The 22,228-nt window shown below is 38.8% G+C and overlaps 1 protein-coding gene and 1 long non-coding RNA gene across 2 annotated transcripts; both read right to left on the bottom strand.

Annotated features, from left to right (window-relative positions):
- Positions 1 to 1,277: 1,277 nt before the first annotated feature.
- On the bottom strand, positions 1,278 to 21,625 carry LOC120575319 (phenylethanolamine N-methyltransferase-like). Its single transcript, XM_039826035.1, has 3 exons — positions 21,417 to 21,625; positions 5,947 to 6,157; positions 1,278 to 1,479 (listed from the first exon to the last, which is right to left on the bottom strand). The coding sequence occupies exons 1-3, from the start codon at positions 21,586 to 21,588 to the stop codon at positions 1,278 to 1,280; spliced, it is 585 nt and encodes a 194-aa protein (XP_039681969.1). The 5' UTR covers positions 21,589 to 21,625.
- LOC120574812 lies at positions 18,386 to 20,651 on the bottom strand. Its single transcript, XR_005641905.1, has 3 exons — positions 20,310 to 20,651; positions 19,891 to 19,928; positions 18,386 to 18,507 (listed from the first exon to the last, which is right to left on the bottom strand). It is a non-coding gene; the product is annotated as an uncharacterized LOC120574812 (long non-coding RNA).
- Positions 21,626 to 22,228: the final 603 nt, after the last annotated feature.

Here is a 22,228-nt window from a genome sequence, read left to right on the forward strand (position 1 = left end):
TTCCTTGCTCCTTGCATTTGCTGGCCTCTTTGAGGTCACTCTGTCAACATCTTTAAGGGTAGACTGGAAGTCTAAATCAGATTCTTTCCATCTTCTCCTAATGCTGTGTTTTGTTTCAATGTTCAGCAGAGAGTGCCTCACTTCTACAATGGTCATCAAGTAAATATTATTAAATGTTATTTAGACACTTGATCAGAGAACAGCAACAGAGCCAGATACAGCCTACTTCACTCTGTTCCCATCCTCCATGTACAACTCACTCTAGTTCCAGATCTATATACATTACAAGAAGTACAGCACAAGAATTCAGTAGTTACCTACCAGGCCATCATTACTGTGGTACTAATCTGACCAAACACTGTAGAAGTTATAAGCGAAGGCCTCCTATGGTACTGCAGCATTATAGCAACTCTTCATTTATAACAGTAACCCTCAACAGGCCTTCAGAGTCAATGACCCAAAATTGTTGGGTCTTAAAATGAATCCAACATAGCTATGAGTTGAGCTGCTTATAGGGTGGGCCTATAGGTAAATAATAAAAAAGCTGAAGAGCTTCTCTAAAAATATGCTGTCATTAAGTCCTCACTCCATAGCTATGTAATTCACACCTTAGGCTTCCATGTTGAAGCTAACATCAGTAGGTTACTTAAAGATGGGTGTAATTACTATATAGTCTTACATCAACACATACTGGAAGTCTTACTTGAACTTGTAAAAACTTCGAATCAGATTGGTGGATGTAGTCCCTTTCCATCTACAGACAGTGTCTGGAGAATAGATAAAGACATTACGGACTGCTACTCGTTACTTCTTTACCCCTCACAGTTTACATGGATTGTATTTCATTACTGTACATGGAAAGGTTCAGTGCCTTTAAAAGTATTCGCTCTCTTGAACTTTCTAATCTTTTCCACATTTCAGGGCCTCCAAAAACATAAAGATATAAACTGTAATTTATTGTGAAGAATCAACAAATCAAGTGGGGACAATAATCATGAAGTGGAACGAATTCTATTGATACTTCAAACCTTTTAAACAAAATAAAAACTGAAATATTGGGCGGTAAAATTATTCAGCCCCCTTAAGTTAATACTTTTAGAAGCGCCATTCCTTTTGCTGCGATTACAGCTGTAAGTCAGCTTGGGGTATGTCTCTATCTGTCTTTGCACATAACGAGACTCCTGCGTAAACAGCTCCTCGAAAGCTCATGAGGTTGGATGGCAGGGCCGCTTGTGGAACAGCAGTTTTCAGTCTCTTTCCCAGAATTCCTCATTGATTCAGGTCTGACTTTGACTCTTGGCCATTCTAAACACCTGGATATGTTTGTCGGGGCTGGCACCCTCGAACGAGTAGGAGGACATGAGACAGTCGGCCTGCTGCGGAAGGACATCAGGGCCAGAGGGCTGGCGGTGCGTCAACGTGGACAATGTCCATGATGACCTGGCGTAGCCACAACGTATCTCTGTCCATGCTGAGGGCCTGTTAGAGACAGTGAATCCACCAAATTAGATAAAGAAACAGCTATTGTAAATGCGCAGCGTTTATCTGCACTAGTTATGTAATTCATACTGTGTGACTCAGCACACTGCACTGCATGGTAGTGATTTGGGTGTTCATTAGCTATAGGCATAGCTCGGGATGACCATTGAAGGAGTCTGTTGGTCACTTTCGGTCCACCCTTTCACAACTTTGCATGATTTGTATGATCTCTGACCTCTCATCCAGTGCCACCAGCAGTTCAAAGCTTTCGCAGCCGAGCATGTTCTGCATCTGGATGAAATGGTCCAACATTTGGTACAGACATTCATGGTTCCCAAAATCATGTATCCACCTACTGACTTCCTACTCTGACTTTTCATCTACACTAGCACTGGGTCAAAATCTGAAATATTGTCCACCAACTTACCTTTTATGACCAAATACTTACAAAACTACTACTTTGCACTTTTATTATTGTCACAGTAGGCACAGTACAAGGATGACTCATAGCTCAAAAATAGGGCCAGAATAAAACGTGAGATCTTGTGACCCTTGAAAGAAGAAGATGACAATTAGAATTGTGAAACAAATTATAAGGTGAAATGGTGTTACCACAAGGAGGGAGAAAGTAGAAAAAGGAACTCTAAAATGCTATGTAAAAATCTATGTAAAGTGAAAAGAGTAGCATTCTTATATTCTCTCTATAGAACACAAATATAAACCATTTCCTGATGATGATACTAGTTAAACATTGATTCATTCGTAGTGAGTGATATTTCAAGATATCTCAAGTTTTTAAAGGGGTGATAGAATGATTATATAGGGTATTTCACACTGTTTCTTATGGTCTCCTAATGGGGTATGTAACATTGGTTGGGCTGAAAATGGCCTGGTTGATATTTTACTGGCCCTTATGCATCCCTGTGTTTTGGCCCTATTTGTAACAAGAGCTTTTCTTCCAAATATGGTATGGTCATGAATATTTAGATGAGCTGCGCACTGATTAGTTGAGCGAATCCCCCATACACACACATTAGAGACGCGCGCTGATTGGTTGAGCGAATCCCCCATACACACACATTAGAGACGCGCGCTGATTGGTTGAGCAAATCCCCCATACACACACATTAGAGAAGCGACAGAATCTCATATTCCAAACACTGCAATGTTTCATTACCAAATTCACTTCTGAGACTTTTTTATGCGAGAAATCAACTATATAAAGCTCAAATATGGGCCGTTTTACGAAAATTGATGGTTAATTGCAAATTTGGTAAGACGTGTCGGACTTTAGGAGCTCCACACAGTCTGACGAGAAAGCGGCAGCCTGCTGGGCTCCATACCCAGCACAAAGTCACCCTTTGTGGATACTGCACTACGGGGCTCCATGGCCGGCTGCCGGCATAACTAGAATATATTTAGGGCCTGAGCGCCGACAGCGGCGAAGGCCCTATTGAAACTGAAGGAATTATTATTGTTTCTTTCTTTCTATTATTTTCCAGTTAAATGAATTGCCTTTTGAGGGGCTTAACATATTCAAAAACTCACCAAACTTGTCGGTCGCATCAAGTCTGATGAAAATGTACGTATTTTAAGGGTTTTGGGAATAGGCGCACAAAAATGGCTCGCTAGCGCCCCCTAGAAAGTTTTAGAAAATTGAGCCCCTGCAGTGCGTTTAACATAGACTCACGAAACTTGGTACACATATGTAACATGTCAAGATGTACAAAAAACTTCATTAGAGCCATACCCTAAACCCAACAGGAAGTCCGCCATTTTGATTTCAAAGTTCGAAATTAGTGTGATTTTGGCCATTTCCACATGTCGTACTTTAACGAACTCCTCCTAGAGATTTCATCCGATCAACTTCAAACTCGGTCTGTGCCATCTTAAGATGTTAAAGATGAAAAGTTGTTAAAAAAAAGAAAAACTTTTCGTCATAGGGACGTGGCCCGTGGCCGGGCGGCCATTTTGTGCGTTTTGCCGCGAAACAGGAAGTGGGTGTAACTTCGAGGTGTACGTTGTCCGATTACCTCGAAACTTTTCAGGATTCATAAGAGTCCAACCCTGAGGACAAATAAAGGCCGATATTTACTTAAAGTCATAGCACCCCCCTAGTGGCAACAGGAAGTAGGCCTAAAAGTCAAGGTGCTATACTTTAACGAACTTCTCCTAGAGGTTTCATCCGATGGACTTCAAACTTGGTCTGCACCATCCCAACACCTTAACGATGAAAACTTATTAAAAAAAACTTTTCGATCGGACGGTGGGCGTGGCGTGGCGGCCATTTTGAGTGTTTAGCGATGAACAAAGAAGTTGTTGTAACTTGAGTGTACGTTGTTGTATCTGCCCAAAATTTCTCACAATTGACAAGGGTCCAGTCCTGAGGACACCTACAGGCCAAAATTGACTTTTGGTCATAGCGCCCCCCACTGGCAACATGAAATCTGCCTTATATGACAAACATCATCCGATTTGCATGAAACTCATGTGTGGTCTACGTGTGATACTGAGCCGGCCCCTATAATATGACCACGCCCACTTACTCAGGCCACGCCCCCTTTCATAACATTTGAACCGTTTAAGGTAGAGTCTTGTTTGAGGTGTCATTGAACTCAGCAGAGAGTTCCTTCTTTATTGGTGATGGTTTGGCCCGCCCCCTATGTTCAAGCCACGCCCCTTTCATAACATTTGAACCGTTTAAGGTATACCCTTGTGTGACATATCATTGAACTCAGCAGAGACTTCCTTCTTCATTGGTGATGGTTTGGCCCGCCCCCTATGTTCAAGCCACGCCCCCTTTTATTACTAATGGCCCGATTGATGTAAACACTTGTGTGAGGTATCATTGAACTCAGCAGAGACTTCCTTCTTCATTGGTGATGGTTTGGCCCGCCCCCTATGTTTAAGCCACGCCCCCTTTCATACATGCTGACCCATTTAAGGTAGAGTCTTGTGTGAGGTATCATTCATCTCAGCAGAGGCTTCATTTTTAATTGATTGTTGGACCCGCCCTCTATGCTTTAGCCACGCCCCCTTTCACAGCTAATGAACCGTATGACGTAGAGTCTTGTGTGAGGTATCGTTGAACTCGGCGGGGAGTTCCCTTTTCATTGGTGACGGTTTTTGGCGTCTGAGTGCCGCGCAAATGCACGGTCGCAAGGAGCGGCGTCCGCCGGTAACCCCGACGCGCGCAGAGGCGCGAGGGCCCGTACATCGCTGCTCGCAGCTTTAATTACAGTTTGAATTTCGTTACGGCACTTATATCACAGCTATCCTAAATTCTTAAAAGCTTACAGTTGTGTCCGTTTTCAATGTAAGGCATTTTTATGAACGTCAGGCGTTTTGTTAAGAGGAGCAGCTAGCTAGCTATATGTCCCATTCAATACAATGGGAAAAGATTGCTGCTAGCTAGCTACACTTTCGGCATAACTATAGTAGCTATATTTACAGTTAGAATTTCGTCACAGCACTTATATCACAGCTATCCCAAGGTCTTATAAAGCTAACAATGGTGTCCGATTTCAATTTTATATTTTTTTGTGAATTTCAGAGGAATTCTAAGAGTAGGCTAGCTAGCTCTCATTGATAGAGCTAACTCCATCCAGCCGCAGGCTCTATCAATGAGATTCGTGGACAAGTGGCGTTTATTTCACCGATCGTTTGTTTAAATAACTAAACACATTATAAGATTAACTGGAACCTGTTGTAAGAGATTGCTGGCATAACAAGCTTGCTGACCGCGCTCTCACTCACACACACGGGGCATTTAGCAGGAAGAGGGGAACTGCAGGCCCTGGAGCTCTGTCAGAGCAGCGGCGTTTGGTAGTCCATTAACCCAGAAAACGGACTTTGCGCGGGTATAAAGTGCCGTGGGCTGCCAGCGTGACGGAGCTCAATCTACCTCACAGCAGGCTGGGGTCTGTGAAAGAAGGCAGGCCAGGCGGCGAGGCAGCAACACAGGCAGCACCGGCCGCTGAACTCCGACACACAGTCGGACAAAATTTGTAATTAGACATCAATTTTCATAAAACGGCCCATATTTGACCTCTACATAGTTGATTTCTCGCATAAAAAAGTCTCAGAAGTGAATTGAATGGTAAAATAGCAGATGAACAATGTATACAATTTCTGAGATCTGCCCGACCTAGAGTCAGAAGACTAACTGATCTCAGGTCCATTGTGTAGCCTATGCAAACGTTGGGGCGTGACAAAGAGAAAGACTAGAGCCAAATGAGGAGGAGCCGCCAAGTTGACGTCAACTAGGTGGCTCGTTGAGATTTGCCCTTTTTCAGAGGCAGTTTCAAATTGTGAGATTTGCAGAAGAAAGAGGTGTCAATGTGATTTAGAGGTTCTATGTATGTCCTAGTTACCCACTAAACTGTCATTATTCAACTATGACAAGGTAAAATCGGGTTTGCATTCTATCACCCCTTTAAAACTGAGTTTATAGGGATCTGGTCTTACGGTCGTCCCTCCAGCTTGCAGACGTGCTGCAGGAATGGTGTCCAGTCCAGCCTGCAGCCTCCCTCGTCCTGGAGCCAGCTCCTCAGCTCCTGCCTGTTGACCTCCAGGAAATCTGTGAGGAGCACCTTGTTGAAAACCTCACAGCCACTCATCACCTGGTACAATGTGGAACCCGAACCTATGTCCACCAGCAGCTCACCACTCACATCGCCTGGAAAGGTAAGAAAGAAGTACAGTACGACTCTGAGAAAGAGCTAATTGAGAGTTCTTTACCAAAATGCCTTGATGAATATGCAGATTTTATTTAGTTGTATGCAGGGGCGATTCTAGGATCTGACCTTTGGGGGTGCTCAGCCCCTAATGAAAAGTTGATAGCAGTTAAGCTAGGGGGGATCGGGGGCATGCCCCCATGAGATTTTTTTTTTTTTAAACCCTTGAATCATGACTTCTGGTGAGTTTTGGGGAAAGAAATAGGCAGATTGAGACATGCAATTATGACAAACTATCAACAGATTCAAGGCATCTGCTGTGAAAAAAGATGGAAACTACAAAGCATGTTTATTGCAGCACACATACCCAGGGGCGTCGGACTGGGGGGAAAAGGGGGACTGAGTGCCCAGGGCCCTCATGTGAGGAGGGCCCAAAAATATGCTAGAATTCATAGCTTTGGCTACAGGGAGGGGCCCATAGAAAATGCCTTTCTACAGGGCCCAGAATTTGGAGCTACGCCCCTGCACATACCTTGAATGATAAAATAAGCCTTAACATATTTTTAGACAGGATTATTCATGTTTTTATCTGCTGTTAATTTTCAACTTTTTCATTTAATCTAATAACGCCTCTGAACCAGATGGGGAAAACACAACATCTCTTTTTCTTAAGAGCCTAGTCCTCCATTAAATGCATATGTAAATATAATGTGAATGGAATGTTTTAAGTGTTTTTGCCCGTATAATATATGTCCACTTTCTCACCTGGTTCTTCCAGGTCCCTATCTTTGTCCACTCTCTCTCCATCCTTCTCTCTCTCTCTCATCCTCCTCTCTCCCTCTATCTCCCTCCCTCCATCATATCACTGACAATCATATACAAAACATTTTGTAATCCACTAGAAAATAATCTTCAAATAAAAGAGAAAACAAAACACAGTAGTCCTACTATATATATATATATATATATATATATATATATATATATATATGTCTTATAGGCTACCTAGCCATTTTCTCACCTTGTTCATCTTGCTCTCTCTGCCCTTCTCCCTCTCTATTCTCCTCACTCCTTTGTGCTGTCAACCAGAAGGCAAATGTAATCAACTAATCAACAGAGAATGTATCGTGTAGGCTACCAAAGGTTATAAATTCACCTATTTATAACATAAGTGAATATGGGGTTGCTGTTCAGTGCAGTGGGATAATGTTAAAGGCTTATCTTATACTTTCTCACCTGAACTTGGCTGTTTTCTTTAAACAAAGAAACGTATATCCATCTATGGGGAAACTGTGAGTCAGGGTTTGTTGTTCCAGGTTTTCAGTTCTGATATGAATGAGTCTGATGATCCGTCAGGTCGAATTATTTATTTTTCATTGGGATTGACAGTTAAAAATAAGAAAGTGTCTGGTATGGAGGTAGGGTGCTCAAGCTGTTACGGCAGGCTATTAATAGCACACTTTAAAAACTCATTATAGGCTACTCCTAAGCTACACATGCCTACAGTTAGCAATTTTGTCTAACTTTGCACAACAAAATTGGACTCTGTGGTGAATAAGCTAGGCTAATTCAGATATAATTGCCATAATTGTGATCAGGGATCACAGATTGGTTCCACAAATACTAGGCCTACACCTGTAGCCTACTTAACGTGTTCATTTGATTAGATTTAATTTTCACTCCATTAGCCATACCTTTTCAGTGGTTGAAAGTAGCCATACTCTGACGACCGAATTCCCCAAAGTTATCTGCGCAGACTAAACAGTAGGCTGACTGAGGCGCCCTCGTTCAGGGAATCACAGATAGGCTGTTGACTTTAGGCTACAACTGAGCTGAACCTGTCGTCATTTATCCTATTCCATCGCTAAAATCAGGTTTGCAAAAGTAATAAGGTTTGAGCCCGGGGCGGTGTTGAATGACCGGGCGAGACCCCCTCCGAGTGCCCCCCCCATATTCGAAATAGTACAAATCCTTCATCACACAAATGTGAAAACACACTAAACAGAATGTAATTATTACACTATAGCACTAAGAACAGAAAACCCAAACTAAAACTAAAACCTGACCTTTCTGGACTTCCTTGATGCAAAATCATCAATGATGTCATCATATGAAATCTGCTCCCCTATTGAGTGATTGATATTGATGACGGCGAGGCCAGTGAGGCGTTCCTGGGACATGGTGACCTCAGGTATGACTTGATCAACTTTAGTTTGGAAAAGCTCGGACTGGGACCAAAAATCACACCTGACATTTTGGCCCAGACCGGCCCACCACATAAGATCACAGACAGACAGACAGACAGACAGATTGATAGATAGATAGATATTTAGCTAGATGGATGGATGGATAGATAGATAGATAGATAGATAGATAGATAGATTTTCATTGATCCCAAAAAAATGGGAAATACCAGTGTTGCAGCAGCACAATATCAGACACACAGCACACACAGAATATAAATGAAATAATAGGATACAATATACATGAAATAATAATAGGATAGAATATAAGAACAAATAATTTAAAATATATACACGTTGGAAATAAAACTGTACAACTGTTTAACTAGTATTGATAAAGCTGTACCCGTCCTTGCGCTCCCCTGAATATGTATACCAACTCCTACTCCTAAAACTACTAACGCCATGTATAGAATCAGTGAGAGTTGACATATTAAATACTTCAACAAAGTGCCATTTACTAATAAACTAAAACTGTATACTCCTAATGAATCATAAAACAAGCTATATATATATATAGCTTGTTTTATGATTATCATTTCAAGAGGCCCTATGCTTTAATTTGAAGAGGTCTATCATGAGTTTTTGTCTGCCAATGCAGATAGAAAAGCTACAATTCTCGTTAAGAACGTTTGCATGATGTGCAACGTTTATATAGGCTACTAATGCAATCATACAGTAAAGCATGCCTACTTTTTTATTGTTGTAGTGTTATCATCAACAGTTAGTCCACCACTCAGTTTTATCAAGGGGTTAAGTGTTTTAAGGGGAGTTGTGCTTACCGCAGGTTGTAGCCTCCCTCCCTCATCTCTGTCCCTCTCCTCCTGAGTCTCCTCCCCACTGTGCATATGCCACTGCTGCCGACACCACTATCATCGGCCACGGGAGCTGATGAAGGTCCCTGCTACTGCCGAAAACATGTCTTTTCGCTTTTTTTCTTTTATTTGAGCCGCTTGGGTAACTTTGTTTCATTTTGGCGTTTAGACCATTGACATAAAAGAAAGGTTTAGACTCGTCTTGGTCTTGCTCCGTCTCTGTGTACTTCCCATTTCTCCTGTCACCGTGTGTTTATCTTTCGCGCTGCGGCGCACTGTTACGGACTAGTCCATTTCATTGTGAAAGTGGGGGGTGTTGACGGTCAGGGTCCGGGCCCTAAAGTATAATCCGTTTTTCGTTTTAAACCAAAAACAAAAAAACAAAAAAACGGGTCGATGTTTCGTTTTTGGTTTCAAACCAAAAATGGAAAAACAAAACTATGAGCTCCGTTTTCTCGTTTTTCCAATGTCCATACAAATTAAAAATTAACTGGAAAACTGCTCGTTTTTCAACTGTTGTTTTTTTGTTATTCATTTTTCCGTTTTAACCCAAGAGCGAGAATATGGGCTCATTTTTATAATTTGCATAATCATTGAAAATCTGATGGAACACAGGTCTCGTTTATAATGTTATTTTGGTCTTACGTGTTAAGTCAAAAGTTGACTAAACCCATGCGCTCTGGACAGGAAGTAACATTTACGTGTCAAAATAAAAGCATGAGAGCTGTAATAACTGCCAGAAGAACGAGGCACTTTATGAATACATTGTTTGCCTGTAGCTTGTCAGATTAGGCTAAAGTTAGCTATTTAGGGTTATATAAAGTATTTCATTATTTAATAATAATTTTAAAATCACATGAAATCTACATTCATCTATTATTAGCCTGTGTGGCAGTTATTGACTAGTTACTCTAATCTTACACCAGCCAGTAAAAAGGCATCTAACACTTGTGTTGTCTTCGTGTTAAATGTGTCATGTTTTCAAAGTTTCCTATAAGAAATATGGGTTTCTTTCAACCAAATTAACCAAAAAAATAAAATGCATTGTTCCCTTCCATGCTCTTCGCAAGTAAATTAATATTCACAAATGTCATACAATTTGGGGTGTTTTATTCAATTTTATAGCAGTTATGGTCTTCCTGGGCGAATTTTAACCTGGTAGTGCAATAGGGCACTATTGAGCTTTACAGAAGATAAACACATAGGACACATACATATTTACAAGTATGTGCATGCACGCACACACACACACACACACACACACCACACACACACACACACACACACACACACACACACACACACACACACACACACACACACACACACCTACTTACCAAGAGCCTGGGTCTGTCCAAGGTTTCTTCCTAAAAAGGGAGTTTTTCCTCACCACTGTCACTTTTACGCATTTATGCATGCTCTTGAGGGGAATCACTGGAATTGTTAGGTTATTATAAATTATACATGTGGTCTAGACCTACTCTATCTGTAAAGTGTCCTGAGATAACTCCTGTTATGATTTGATTCTATAAATTAAATGGAATTGAATATACCAGTCTGTTATAATCCAAAACAACTAATCGTATTTTATTTTTATTTATTTATTTTATTTATTTATTTATTCGGGACAATGCACATTAATGAACAATCTAACATTTCTGTAAAGACTGTAAATGAGCCAGGTTATAGCATAAATGCTAATTTTCACCTGTAGTCCCGAGGCAGGAAAACAACAACATGCAGATAATACATAGGTGAGAATATGACAATATACAATATCAAACAAGGAACACATTAGCACACATTCAGACAGATTACATTACATCAATAAAATTTGTCAAAGTGAGTATATCCTCATTTTACTTAGAAATTAGGTATAATTCATGTAAATGTGGTCTGTTGACCATGAATGCAAAAAAATAAGTGTAAAATTAATGATTACTTCATGCTTTATGAAATGGTCAATTTTGTTATGCCAATAACATTTATAATGACCCAATTTATAAGACAACACAAGGGCTAAACCACTTGACCACTTAAATGAAAAGGCTTCTTTTTATTGCAACTCTGCAGAATATTCATGTGACATGGTTGACCAATTTAACTGCCATTACAGTTTTTTACAATCACTTTGGCACTAGTTTCAGAACCTTGATGTCATTTTTCAAAACTCTGGACACAAAACTCACAACCAATGATCAAAATAGACATTTTTCAAAACACTAACACTTTTTTCAGTTGCTTGGATACAATACACATAAACCTAAGATCATTTGTTCATTTAACAAAGATCAGCTGTTCAATATGACACAACTTAACATCAAAGTACTACTATTTCAAAAAGCAATACACACATTACATTTCAGATGATTGTCTATTCATTTCATTACAATCATCTAACTATCAATTGATACAACTGCTCAAAATGATAAGTAACTGTTGCATTACTCTTAATGCATAGTTGTACGGAAACAGACAAACAATATTCCATGTTTAGATCATGAAAGTTTCAAGATAACGAGATTCATTGTCATCAATTAGCGTGGAGCATGTACCAATTAGACTACATGATTTGTGGATGTAATATTTCATCATCCCTCTTTACTGTAATGTACTACTGTTTATCAGAAACTGTTTCTATGGTCTCATGTACTACTACTGTAATGTACTACTGTTTATCAGACACCGTTTCTATGGTCTCATGTACTACTACTGTAATGTACTACTGTTTATCAGACACTGTTTCTATGGTCTCATGTACTACTACTGTAATGTACTACTGTTTATCAGACACCGTTTCTATGGTCTCATGTACTACTACTGTAATGTACTACTGTTTATCAGATACCGTTTCTATGGTCTCATGTACTACTACTGTAATGTACTACTGTTTATCAGACACCGTTTCTATGGTCTCATGTACTACTACTGTAATGTACTACTGTTTATCAGATACCGTTTCTATGGTCTCATGTAGTACTACTGTAATGTACTACTGTTTATCAGATACCGTTTCTATGGTCTCATGTACCAACTTTACCGTAATTGACAGTACTGCACTGTATGGATGCAGGCCCTTGGAATTGCAGGTCCAATTCTGCCAACTCGTTATTGATGATTGAGATATATAATTTATATATACTTTATATATAAAGTGCTGTAGGTGTATATATATAATTTATATATACTTTATATATAAAGTACTGTATGTGTGTATATATATATATATATATATATATATATATATATATATATATATATATATATATATACATACAGTGCCTTGCGAAAGTATTCGGCCCCCTTGAACTTTTCGACCTTTTGCCACATTTCAGGCCTCAAACATAAAGATATAAAACTGTAATTTTTTGTGAAGAATCAACAACAAGTGGGACACAATCATGAAGTGGAACGAAATGTATTGGATATTTCAAACCTTTTAAACAAATAAAAAACTGAAATATTGGGCGTGCAAAATTATTCAGCCCCCTTAAGTTAATACTTTGTAGCGCCACCTTTTGCTGTGATTACAGCTGTAAGTCGCTTGGGGTATGTCTCTATCAGTTTTGCACATCGAGAGACTGACATTTTTGCCCATTCCTCCTTGCAAAACAGCTCGAGCTCCGTGAGGTTGGATGGAGAGCGTTTGTGAACAGCAGTTTTCAGTTCTTTCCACAGATTCTCGATTGGATTCAGGTCTGGACTTTGACTTGGCCATTCTAACACCTGGATATGTTTATTTGTGAACCATTCCATTGTAGATTTTGCTTTAGGTTTTGGATCAATGTCTTGTTGGAAGACAAATCTCCGTCCCAGTCTCAGGTCTTTTGCAGACTCCATCAGGTTTTCTTCCAGAATGGTCCTGTATTTGGCTTCATCCATCTTCCCATCAATTTTAACCATTTTCCCTGTCCCTGCTGAAGAAAAGCAGGCCCAAACCATGATGCTGCCACCACCATGTTTGACAGTGGGGATGGTGTGTTCAGGGTGATGAGCTGTGTTGCTTTTACGCCAAACATAACGTTTTGCATTGTTGCCAAAAAGTTCGATTTTGGTTTCATCTGACCACAGCACCTTCTTCCACATGTTTGGTTTGTCTCCCAGGTGGCTTTTGGCAAACTTTAAACAACACTTTTTATGGATATCTTTAAGAAATGGCTTTCTTCTTGCCACTCTTCCATAAAGGCCAGATTTGTGCAGTATACGACTGATTGTTGTCCTATGGACAGAGTCTCCCACCTCAGCTGTAGATCTCTGCAGTTCATCCAGAGTGATCATGGGCCTCTTGGCTGCATCTCTGATCAGTCTTCTCATTGTATGAGCTGAAAGTTTAGAGGGACGGCCGGGTCTTCGTAGATTTGTAGTGGTCTGATACTCCTTCCATTTCAATATTATCGCTTGCACAGTGCTCCTTGGGATGTTTAAAGCTTGGGAAATCTTTTTGTATCCAAATCCGGCCTTTAAACTTCTCCACAACAGTATCTCGGACCTGCCTGGTGTGTTCCTTGTTCTTCATGATGCTCTCTGCGCTTACACGGACCTCTGAGACTATCACAGAGCAGGTGCATTTATACGGAGACTTGATTACACACAGCTGGATTCTATTTATCATCATTAGTCATTTAGGTCAACATTGGATCATTCAGAGATCCTCACTGAACTTCGGAGAGAGTTTGCTGCACTGAAAGTAAAGGGGCTGAATAATTTTGCACGCCCACTTTTTCAGTTTTTATTTATTAAAAAAGTTTGAAATATCCAATGAATTTCGTTCCACTTTATATATGGGACCCACTTGTTGTTGATTCTTCACAAAAAATTACAGTTTTATATCTTTATGTTTGAGGCCTGAAATGTGGCAAAAGGTCGAAACGTTCAAGGGGGCCGAATACTTTCGCAAGGCACTGTATATATATATATATATATATATACACATATACTGTTATATATACTGTTCAGTGGCCAGCAGATTAGACTGGGGTTGTACTGGGCAGCTTCCAGGTATGAAAGTGGAACTGTGTGAATGTGATCAGGTCGTAGTTGCAAATGAGAATTTGAGAATCAAAAAATGAGAATCAACTTACCTGGATACTGTAAGTAAGGGTAAATACAGTATATATATATATATATATATATATATATATATATATATATATATATATATATATATATATACTCGTACCACATTGGTCTGTAGTATTCTCTCTACTACTGCAGTACTTTTACAGGGATGTATTTATATGTAGTACCATAATGAAACATGTATCACCTATTTTGTACTACAATATTTAATGATTCTACGAACAAAGAGCGAGTGAAACTATGGGTAGCTTGTGTGTGGGTGATCGAAAGTAACCTTTCAATGGTATTTAACAATCAGTTCGTTTTATGAACCAATGATTGTGCAAGCGCAAGATGTCTTTAAAGATATGAATGCACAATGCAATGTTTTGAACATTGGACAGCTTGTGTTACAGTGATGATCGTTTTGAGTTTTGTGTCTAGAGTTTTGAAAAATGACATCATGGTTCTGAAATTAGTAGCAAAGTGATTGTAAAAAACTGTAATTAGCTAGGAAATAGGAAAGAAAAGACTGTAGTGTAAACGTCAAATGCAGTGTTCCTCAACTTGCTTGTACTGTAAAAACAAACAAAGGAGTGATTAGGCTACTGTATTCTACATCTTCATCAACTCTGTCTTGTGGATTTGGCCGCAGGTTCTCATCTACATCAAAATGGATGTTTTCATTAGCCAAACATCTTGGAAAAAACCTAAACAATGTGGTACAAGTGTATATATATATATATATATATATATATATATATATATATATATATATATATATATATAGACACAGCACTTTACAGTATATATAAAGTATATATCTCAATCATCAGTAACGAGTTCCAAGGGCTTGCATCCATACAGTGCAGTACTGTCAATATTGTAAATAGTCTGAAAAAGTGGTAGCCTATGTGAGACCATAGAAACAGTGTCTGATACAGTAAACAATAGTACATTACAGTAAAGAAGGATGATGAAATATTACATCCACAGATCATGTAGTCTAATTGGTTCACGCTCCAAGCTAACTGGTGACAGTGAATCTCGTTATCTTGAAACTTTCATGATCTTGTCTGTTTCCATACACTGTGCATTAAGAGTATGCAACAGTTACTTATCATTTTGAGCAGTTGTATCAATTGATAGTTAGATGATTGTAATGAAATGAATAGACAATCATCTGGAATGTCATGTGTGAATTGCTCTTTGAAATAGTAGTACTTTGATGTTAAGTTATGTCTTATTGAACAGCTGATCTTTGTTAAATGAACAAATGATCTTAGGTTTATGTGTATTGTATCCAAGCAACTGAAAAAAGTGTTAGTGTTTTGAAAAATGTCTATTTTGATCATTGGTTGTGAGTTTTGTGTCCAGAGTTTTGAAAAATGACATCAAGGTTCTGAAACTAGTGCCAAAGTGATTGTAAAAAACTGTAATGGCAGTTAAATTGGTCAACCATGTCACATGAATATTCTGCAGAGTTGCAATAAAAAGAAGCCTTTTCATTTAAGTGGTCAAGTGGTTTAGCCCTTGTGTTGTCTTATAAATTGGGTCATTATAAATGTTATTGGCATAACAAAATTTACCATTTCATAAAGCATGAAGTAATCATTAATTTTACACTTATTTTTTTGCATTCATGGTCAACAGACCTCATTTACATGAATTATACCTAATTTCTAAGTAAAATGAGGATATACGATTAGTTGTTTTGGATTATAACAGACTGGTATATTCAATTCCATTTAATTTATAGAATCAAATCATAACAGGAGTTATCTTAGGACACTTTACAGATAGAGTAGGTCTAGACCACATGTATAATTTATAATAACCCAACAATTTATAATAACCTAACAATTCCAGTGATTCCCCTCAAGAGCATGCATAAATGCGTAAAAGTGACAGTGGTGAGGAAAAACTCCCTTTTTAGGAAGAAACCTTGGACAGACCCAGGCTCTTGGTAAGTGTGTGTGTGTGTGTGTGTGTGTGTGTGTGTGTGTGTGTGTGTGTGTGTGCGTGCACATACTTGTAAATATGTATGTGTCCTATGTGTTTATCTTCTGTAAAGCTCAATAGTGCCCTATTGCACTACCAGGTTAAAATTCGCCCAGGAAGACCATAACTGCTATAAAATTGAATAAAACACCCCCAAATTGGGTGACATTTGTGAATATTAATTTACTTGCAAAGAGCATGGAAGGGAACAATGCATTTTATTTTTTGGTTAATTTGGTTGAAAGAAACCCATATTTCTTATAGGAAACTTTGAAAACATGACACATTTAACACGAAGACAACACAAGTGTTAGATGCCTTTTTACTGGCTGGTGTAAGATTAGAGTAACTAGTCAATAACTGCCACACAGGCTAATAATAGATGAATGTAGATTTCATGTGATTTTAAAATTATTATTAAATAATGAAATACTTCATATAACCCTAAATAGCTAACTTTAGCCTAATCTGACAAGCTACAGGCAAACAATGTATTCATAAAAAGCCTCGTTCTTCTGGCAGTTATTACAGCTCTCATGCTTTTATTTTGACACGTAAATGTTACTTCCTGTCCAGAGCGCATGGGTTTTAGTCAACTTTTGACTTAACACGTAAGACCAAAATAACATTATAAACGAGACCTGTGTTCCATCAGATTTTCAATGATTATGCAAATTATAAAAATGAGCCCATATTCTCGCTCTTGGGTTAAAACGGAAAAATGAATAACAAAAAAACGAGCAGTTTTCCAGTTAATTTTTAATTTGTATGGACATTGGAAAAACGAGAAAACGGAGCTCATAGTTTTGTTTTTCCATTTTTGGTTTGAAACCAAAAACGAAACATCGACCCGTTTTTTTGTTTTTTCGTTTTTGGTTTAAAACGAAAAACGGATTATACTTTAGGGCCCCGACCGGCCCGGACCGTTGACCTCTCTCAGCAAGCAGGGCGCCTGCAGCTGCTGGGGGCGCTGATCTGCCAATTCCCCACACAGTGAAATTATAGAAAACAGAAAACGCTTCGCGGCGCAGAGGATTATTTATATATATTTTTTAAGTTGAGTGGCTGCCCGGTTCGCCCGTGCCAAAAACCGCCACTAGTTTGAGTACTAAACGATTTCACATTATCACAATACCCAGTTGGCATTTTAACGTCTAGTCACTGTTGAATCAACGTCAGGTTCCAGTGTTGGATAACCATTGGATTTTGTTTTGATTTTGCAAATCTAATCAACGTTGAAATAGCAACATCATTCCAACGTCACGTTTCTCAACATAGGTGAATTTGCCAACGTTGAATCAACATTGATTTTAGTTTAGATTTTGCAAATCCAATCAACGTTGAAATTTCAACGTCACTATAAAGTCCTGCTTTTCAACATAGTTTATTTTGTTAAACTGTTTTCACTAAAGTATTGATGTGCTCAACAGTAACACCAAACACCTTGAAATAGATACATAAACACTAGGAAGAAGCCAATTGGTCAAAGCAAGACCAGGAAGAAGATTAATAAAGACATTTCACTGACGTAAGAAACATGATTTATTACATAGCTGCAAGTGTGCCAACATTTCACGCAAGATAATTTTACACGTGTCGAACTTTAACCTTTAGAAAAATGGCCCAAACATTGGGCAACATTGAACACTGCTGGTTAAATCTTCCCTTCTTGTTACTTCTTTCTGCCACTGCCACCCGTCCTCTCTGGTGCATATATCAAGTATTTGGCCATGTATTTGTCTACTTTTGTTGTAGTTTTATCATATGAGCTCAAGACAGCATCTGATGAGGGGAAAACAAAAAACAGATCAGTATTAGCAAACGCTAACCTCTCAAATTAAAATATTACAACTTTTGTGGCATTGCCAATGTTCCAAGTATATAAATTAGTATTTATCAACGTGCAAGGTCATTGATAATCATGTGCTTTGGGGCGAGCAACAAAAGGCAGTTGGTAGTAACCAGTGCTGCCGGTAGAGAAGTTAGTCTAGAGCCCAGAATGGAGTATTATATATAATATTAGAGCATGCTCTGTAGAGTCCTCCAACTAAAATGATTTTTCTTATGAATTATTATTCAGCTTACTTTATTCAATTATTTAAAACATTTTCCCAAAACTTATATGTTAAAGCAAACTCACCACAGATTATCTTGTAGAGATGAGTCTTCATGAAGGCAACCTTCCCACTTCTTCCTCTGAGGCTCATTATGGCCATCATTTTATTTGTCATAGTTCTGCCATGGTAAAACAGATTTATATTAGAATATTATATTGCAATCAAGTTCATTATGAAAATTTTGCAGAGAGTGAGTAAGTGGGTGTGTGGGGGGAGTGCATGACAGTATATGACAGGGAACATAATCACTATAAACTAATACAAAAAAGGAACATAAAGTTAGTTACGCAGCCAATGACTTCTTGACATGACAAGCAGGCACATGATGAGGACGAGGAGTTTGTAGTGGTCACCAAGGTGAACAAGCCAACTGTCATAATGAAACTTTGCCAGCACTTTACAAGATTAATTATTTAACCCTTTTGTTGTCTTTGTTTTTTTATAGCACTTGTTGTCCTCCGGGGTGCATTAGCTACTACTAGCATAACACACACACCCAGGGCCTGAAATTAACACCCGACCACCAGCATTTTCACTACTCGCAACAATCCCTGCAGTCCCACGTGCAGCCACTGACCAAGCGGGAGTGAGAACGGGTCAAATTCATTTCCTTGTTTCTGTTATGAAGACGAGACGTGTGTGTGACTCAAACATCTCACATTTACCAACAAAACGTACAGCGAAAGACCGTGCAAAACATTTCAGACCATCCTGCCAACATGTAGACATTTTCAATCAATGTACGCTCTAATGATTTTTCACTGTAAAGTCACTGTTTCAATCCTGTCGGCTCTCTGCAGCGGGCGGGTCTGCTGCTCCGTTCTCCCCGCGACTGACACACACACACACACACACACACACACACACACACACACACACACACACACACACACACACACACACACACACACACAATTAATTAACTAACAATGTCAAGATCAACAAGCCACTGCCAGTGACAGATATGTTCATATTTGATTCATTCAATAAATTATTATTTTTTGTCTTAAATCCACCAGCCATTTTCATATTATACCAACATTTGCAGCATCCTGAGCTTTTTTGGTTCCTAGGAAATCTCAGCCAGAGTAATTAATCAATAGTAATAATTATTATTCACCCCAAAAGTTTCCTTTTTATTTTTAAAAGAACTTTACAAAACAAATGTAAACTTTTTGCAACTTTCACTGTCTATGTGAATCCCTATGCAGTATTATCAAAGCCCCCCCTACTACAATGTCCATGAGTAGGCTACCATGAATAGGACAGGATCATAGAGACACAGCTACCATGAATAGGACAGGACAGGATCATAGAGACACAGCGAGTCCTGTTTTTCACCTTTATGAGACAAAAAACAACAACAACTGGCTGGTAAAAAGTCACTGTGGCAGGCTGGTGGTCAAAAAGGTTAACTTCAGGCCCTGCCCACACCTCAGAAGTGCAGTAAGTTACTTTCAGATTTAAATAGATGGTTGGGTTAGGTATGGGGACAACTCACCGTTGAAGGAGACTTTCAGGTCATGTTCTTCCAAATCTCTGGAAAAGAGAAGGAAGAAGAATGTGAAATCTCAACCTTATTTTTAAAGTTTGTGGATGGAAAGTGTGTCAATGTGCCACGTCGCACACACACACTCCCTAGCATACAACGGCGGTTTGCGCACACACACACACACACACACACACACACACACACACACACACACACACACACACACACACACACACACACACACACACACACACAGTTGGCGGTTAGCTAGCACACAACGGCGGTTCGTGGTTAAACTAGCTAGTCTGCCCATACACACAATATTAATTAACACAATATGTATTAATATATGGGCCAGAGTCAGACACACTCAAAATTTATTTAGGAATTTTCTAGTTATAAAATGTCACTTCAAAAACTTTGCTTACCGTTTGAGCTGTTACCCCCAAATTCAATCCGAACCGGTCCAGGTTAAGCTAGCCTGACGATGACGACACAGACCCACTTTGCGCATGCGCAAGCGGGTGTTGTCTGGAACCGTCAGAGCCAATAGAATTCAGTTCTAGTCACCCTCTTTGTCTGACGGACAAACGCCGTCCTCCAATCAAGCCCTTTTATTGAACGACATTCCAAAATGATCAATCGGACTGGAGTTGCTCTCAAAGTACGCTGGGAGATGTAGAAAGCGCTTTTATCACGACCAAAGAAGAAATTCTTTGTCACGACTCAACAAACGTTTAATTTCAGAGTTGGTCTTTCACCGTTGTATCATTATTTATGTATCAACACTTTTTCAACAGTTAATTGATCAGCATTGTTTAGATGTTGGAACAACGTTATTTTTCTACTGATATATTTCAACAAAATGTTTAAAAGTCATGGTCGTAAAAATAATGTTGATTTGACGTAAAACTCAAACATTGTTGATATTTCTATGTTGAATCCGAAGTGAGTTAACAACACCACTTCAACTATTTGGTGTTCAACGTTGTTTTGACGTTGAATTAATGTTTTTTCCTAAACTGACATTATTTCAACAATATTTAAACGTTTAATGTCAGTCGAATGCCAGCTGGGTAAGGACTTTATTTTCAGGGGTGCTGAGATGATTTTTAGGGGTGCTGAAGCACCCCTAAAAATAGCCTAGTGCCGCCTATGGTTGTATGCATTTAAAGTTAAATAAAAAATATTTTAAAAATCCTTCCTTATTTAATAAATAGAATAAAGGTATATTCACCAACTTTTGCTTGTTTTCAGAAAAAAGAGTGAGAATAAAGGAGAAGAAACAAAGTGTTTGACTCCAAAAATGCCCAACATCTGAAACATTTTCCTCTGACAGAAATCAAATGATTAGTGTTGAATTAAACATACACATATGTTTTTATTGCAACCAATGACCTGTTTGAATAAACACCAGCAACATAAGAGATTATCATCATAATCAGGCAATATGTTTAAGTCAATTTAAAGCTTTTTATTAAGCATAAACTGTTTTTGAAATTAAGTTTACATGACCCACCACCCTGTCTCCTTACCTTCAGTAAAAGCTCTATGCAGGCATGCCAGTGTCCAAGGGTCAAGGCTGTCCTTTCTTTCCAAATCAGCCTGTTGTGGAGAGTAGTTATTCTGCAGATACGTTGCAGGATCAAATCCCTGGTAGAAGGCTGCCATGGCCGCCACTCCATTCTCTCCTTCCTTTTCTTCCATCCTCCGGTTGTCTCTGGTACTCTACCTTACACCTCTGTTTATTGGTCAACCTTCAGGTGCACTGTCAACCACCTTACATACCTATGTATATCTAGGTGTGTCTGTGTCATTTTGTGTCTGTGCTTTTGTGCTTTGGAAAAAGCAGTCCATCTGGTATAGCAATACCAAAGATGCCTGTGTGTTTATCACTGATAGCTTTTATTTTCATTTTCATTTTTCATTTATTACCCCCTTAACACTCCTGTAAAATTAGCCAAAAATGCCTATCCAATCCAGTTAGAATAACTGTTAAGTGCTATTGGCTTTGAGTAATAAAAGTTTGAATATACTATTTTAAATATTTTTTTTATGTCCGTCTGCATTATCTTTTATAGAAAAATGCCTGTAGATGACTATTGCTGGGACCAATTAGTCTGAAAACACAATGGGGCTATAGCAAGACGTCTTACATAGTCCCATTTGAAATTCCATATCAATATCTCATAAAATTAATATTTTACACCCGTTTTTTGTATGGGTATATGTCTAGGCATATACGAAAATGGACATTTTGGTGACCATAAAAGGACCCTTGGTAATGATGGTCACAAACCTAGACTATAAAGACTGCTACCAGTGAACATTTGACATTACAGTCATC

The sequence above is a fragment of the Perca fluviatilis genome, chromosome 15, assembly GCF_010015445.1.
Source record: "Perca fluviatilis chromosome 15, GENO_Pfluv_1.0, whole genome shotgun sequence".
Classification (NCBI taxonomy): Eukaryota; Metazoa; Chordata; class Actinopteri; order Perciformes; family Percidae; genus Perca; species Perca fluviatilis.

What these genes read in the sequence shown, in the direction of transcription:
- LOC120575319 (XM_039826035.1), bottom strand. Translation starts at nt 21,588, where the DNA reads ATGGAAGAAAAGGAAGGAGAGAATGGAGTGGCGGCCATGGCAGCCTTC. An exon ending in GCATAGAGCTTTTACTGAAG is followed by an intron (nt 6,158 to 21,416) that starts GTAAGGAGACAG and finishes TTACCTTTCCAG; the next exon opens with GCGATGTGAGTGGTGAGCTG. An exon ending in TGCAAGCTGGAGGGACGACC is followed by an intron (nt 1,480 to 5,946) that starts GTAAGACCAGAT and finishes TGTCTCTAACAG; the next exon opens with GCCCTCAGCATGGACAGAGA.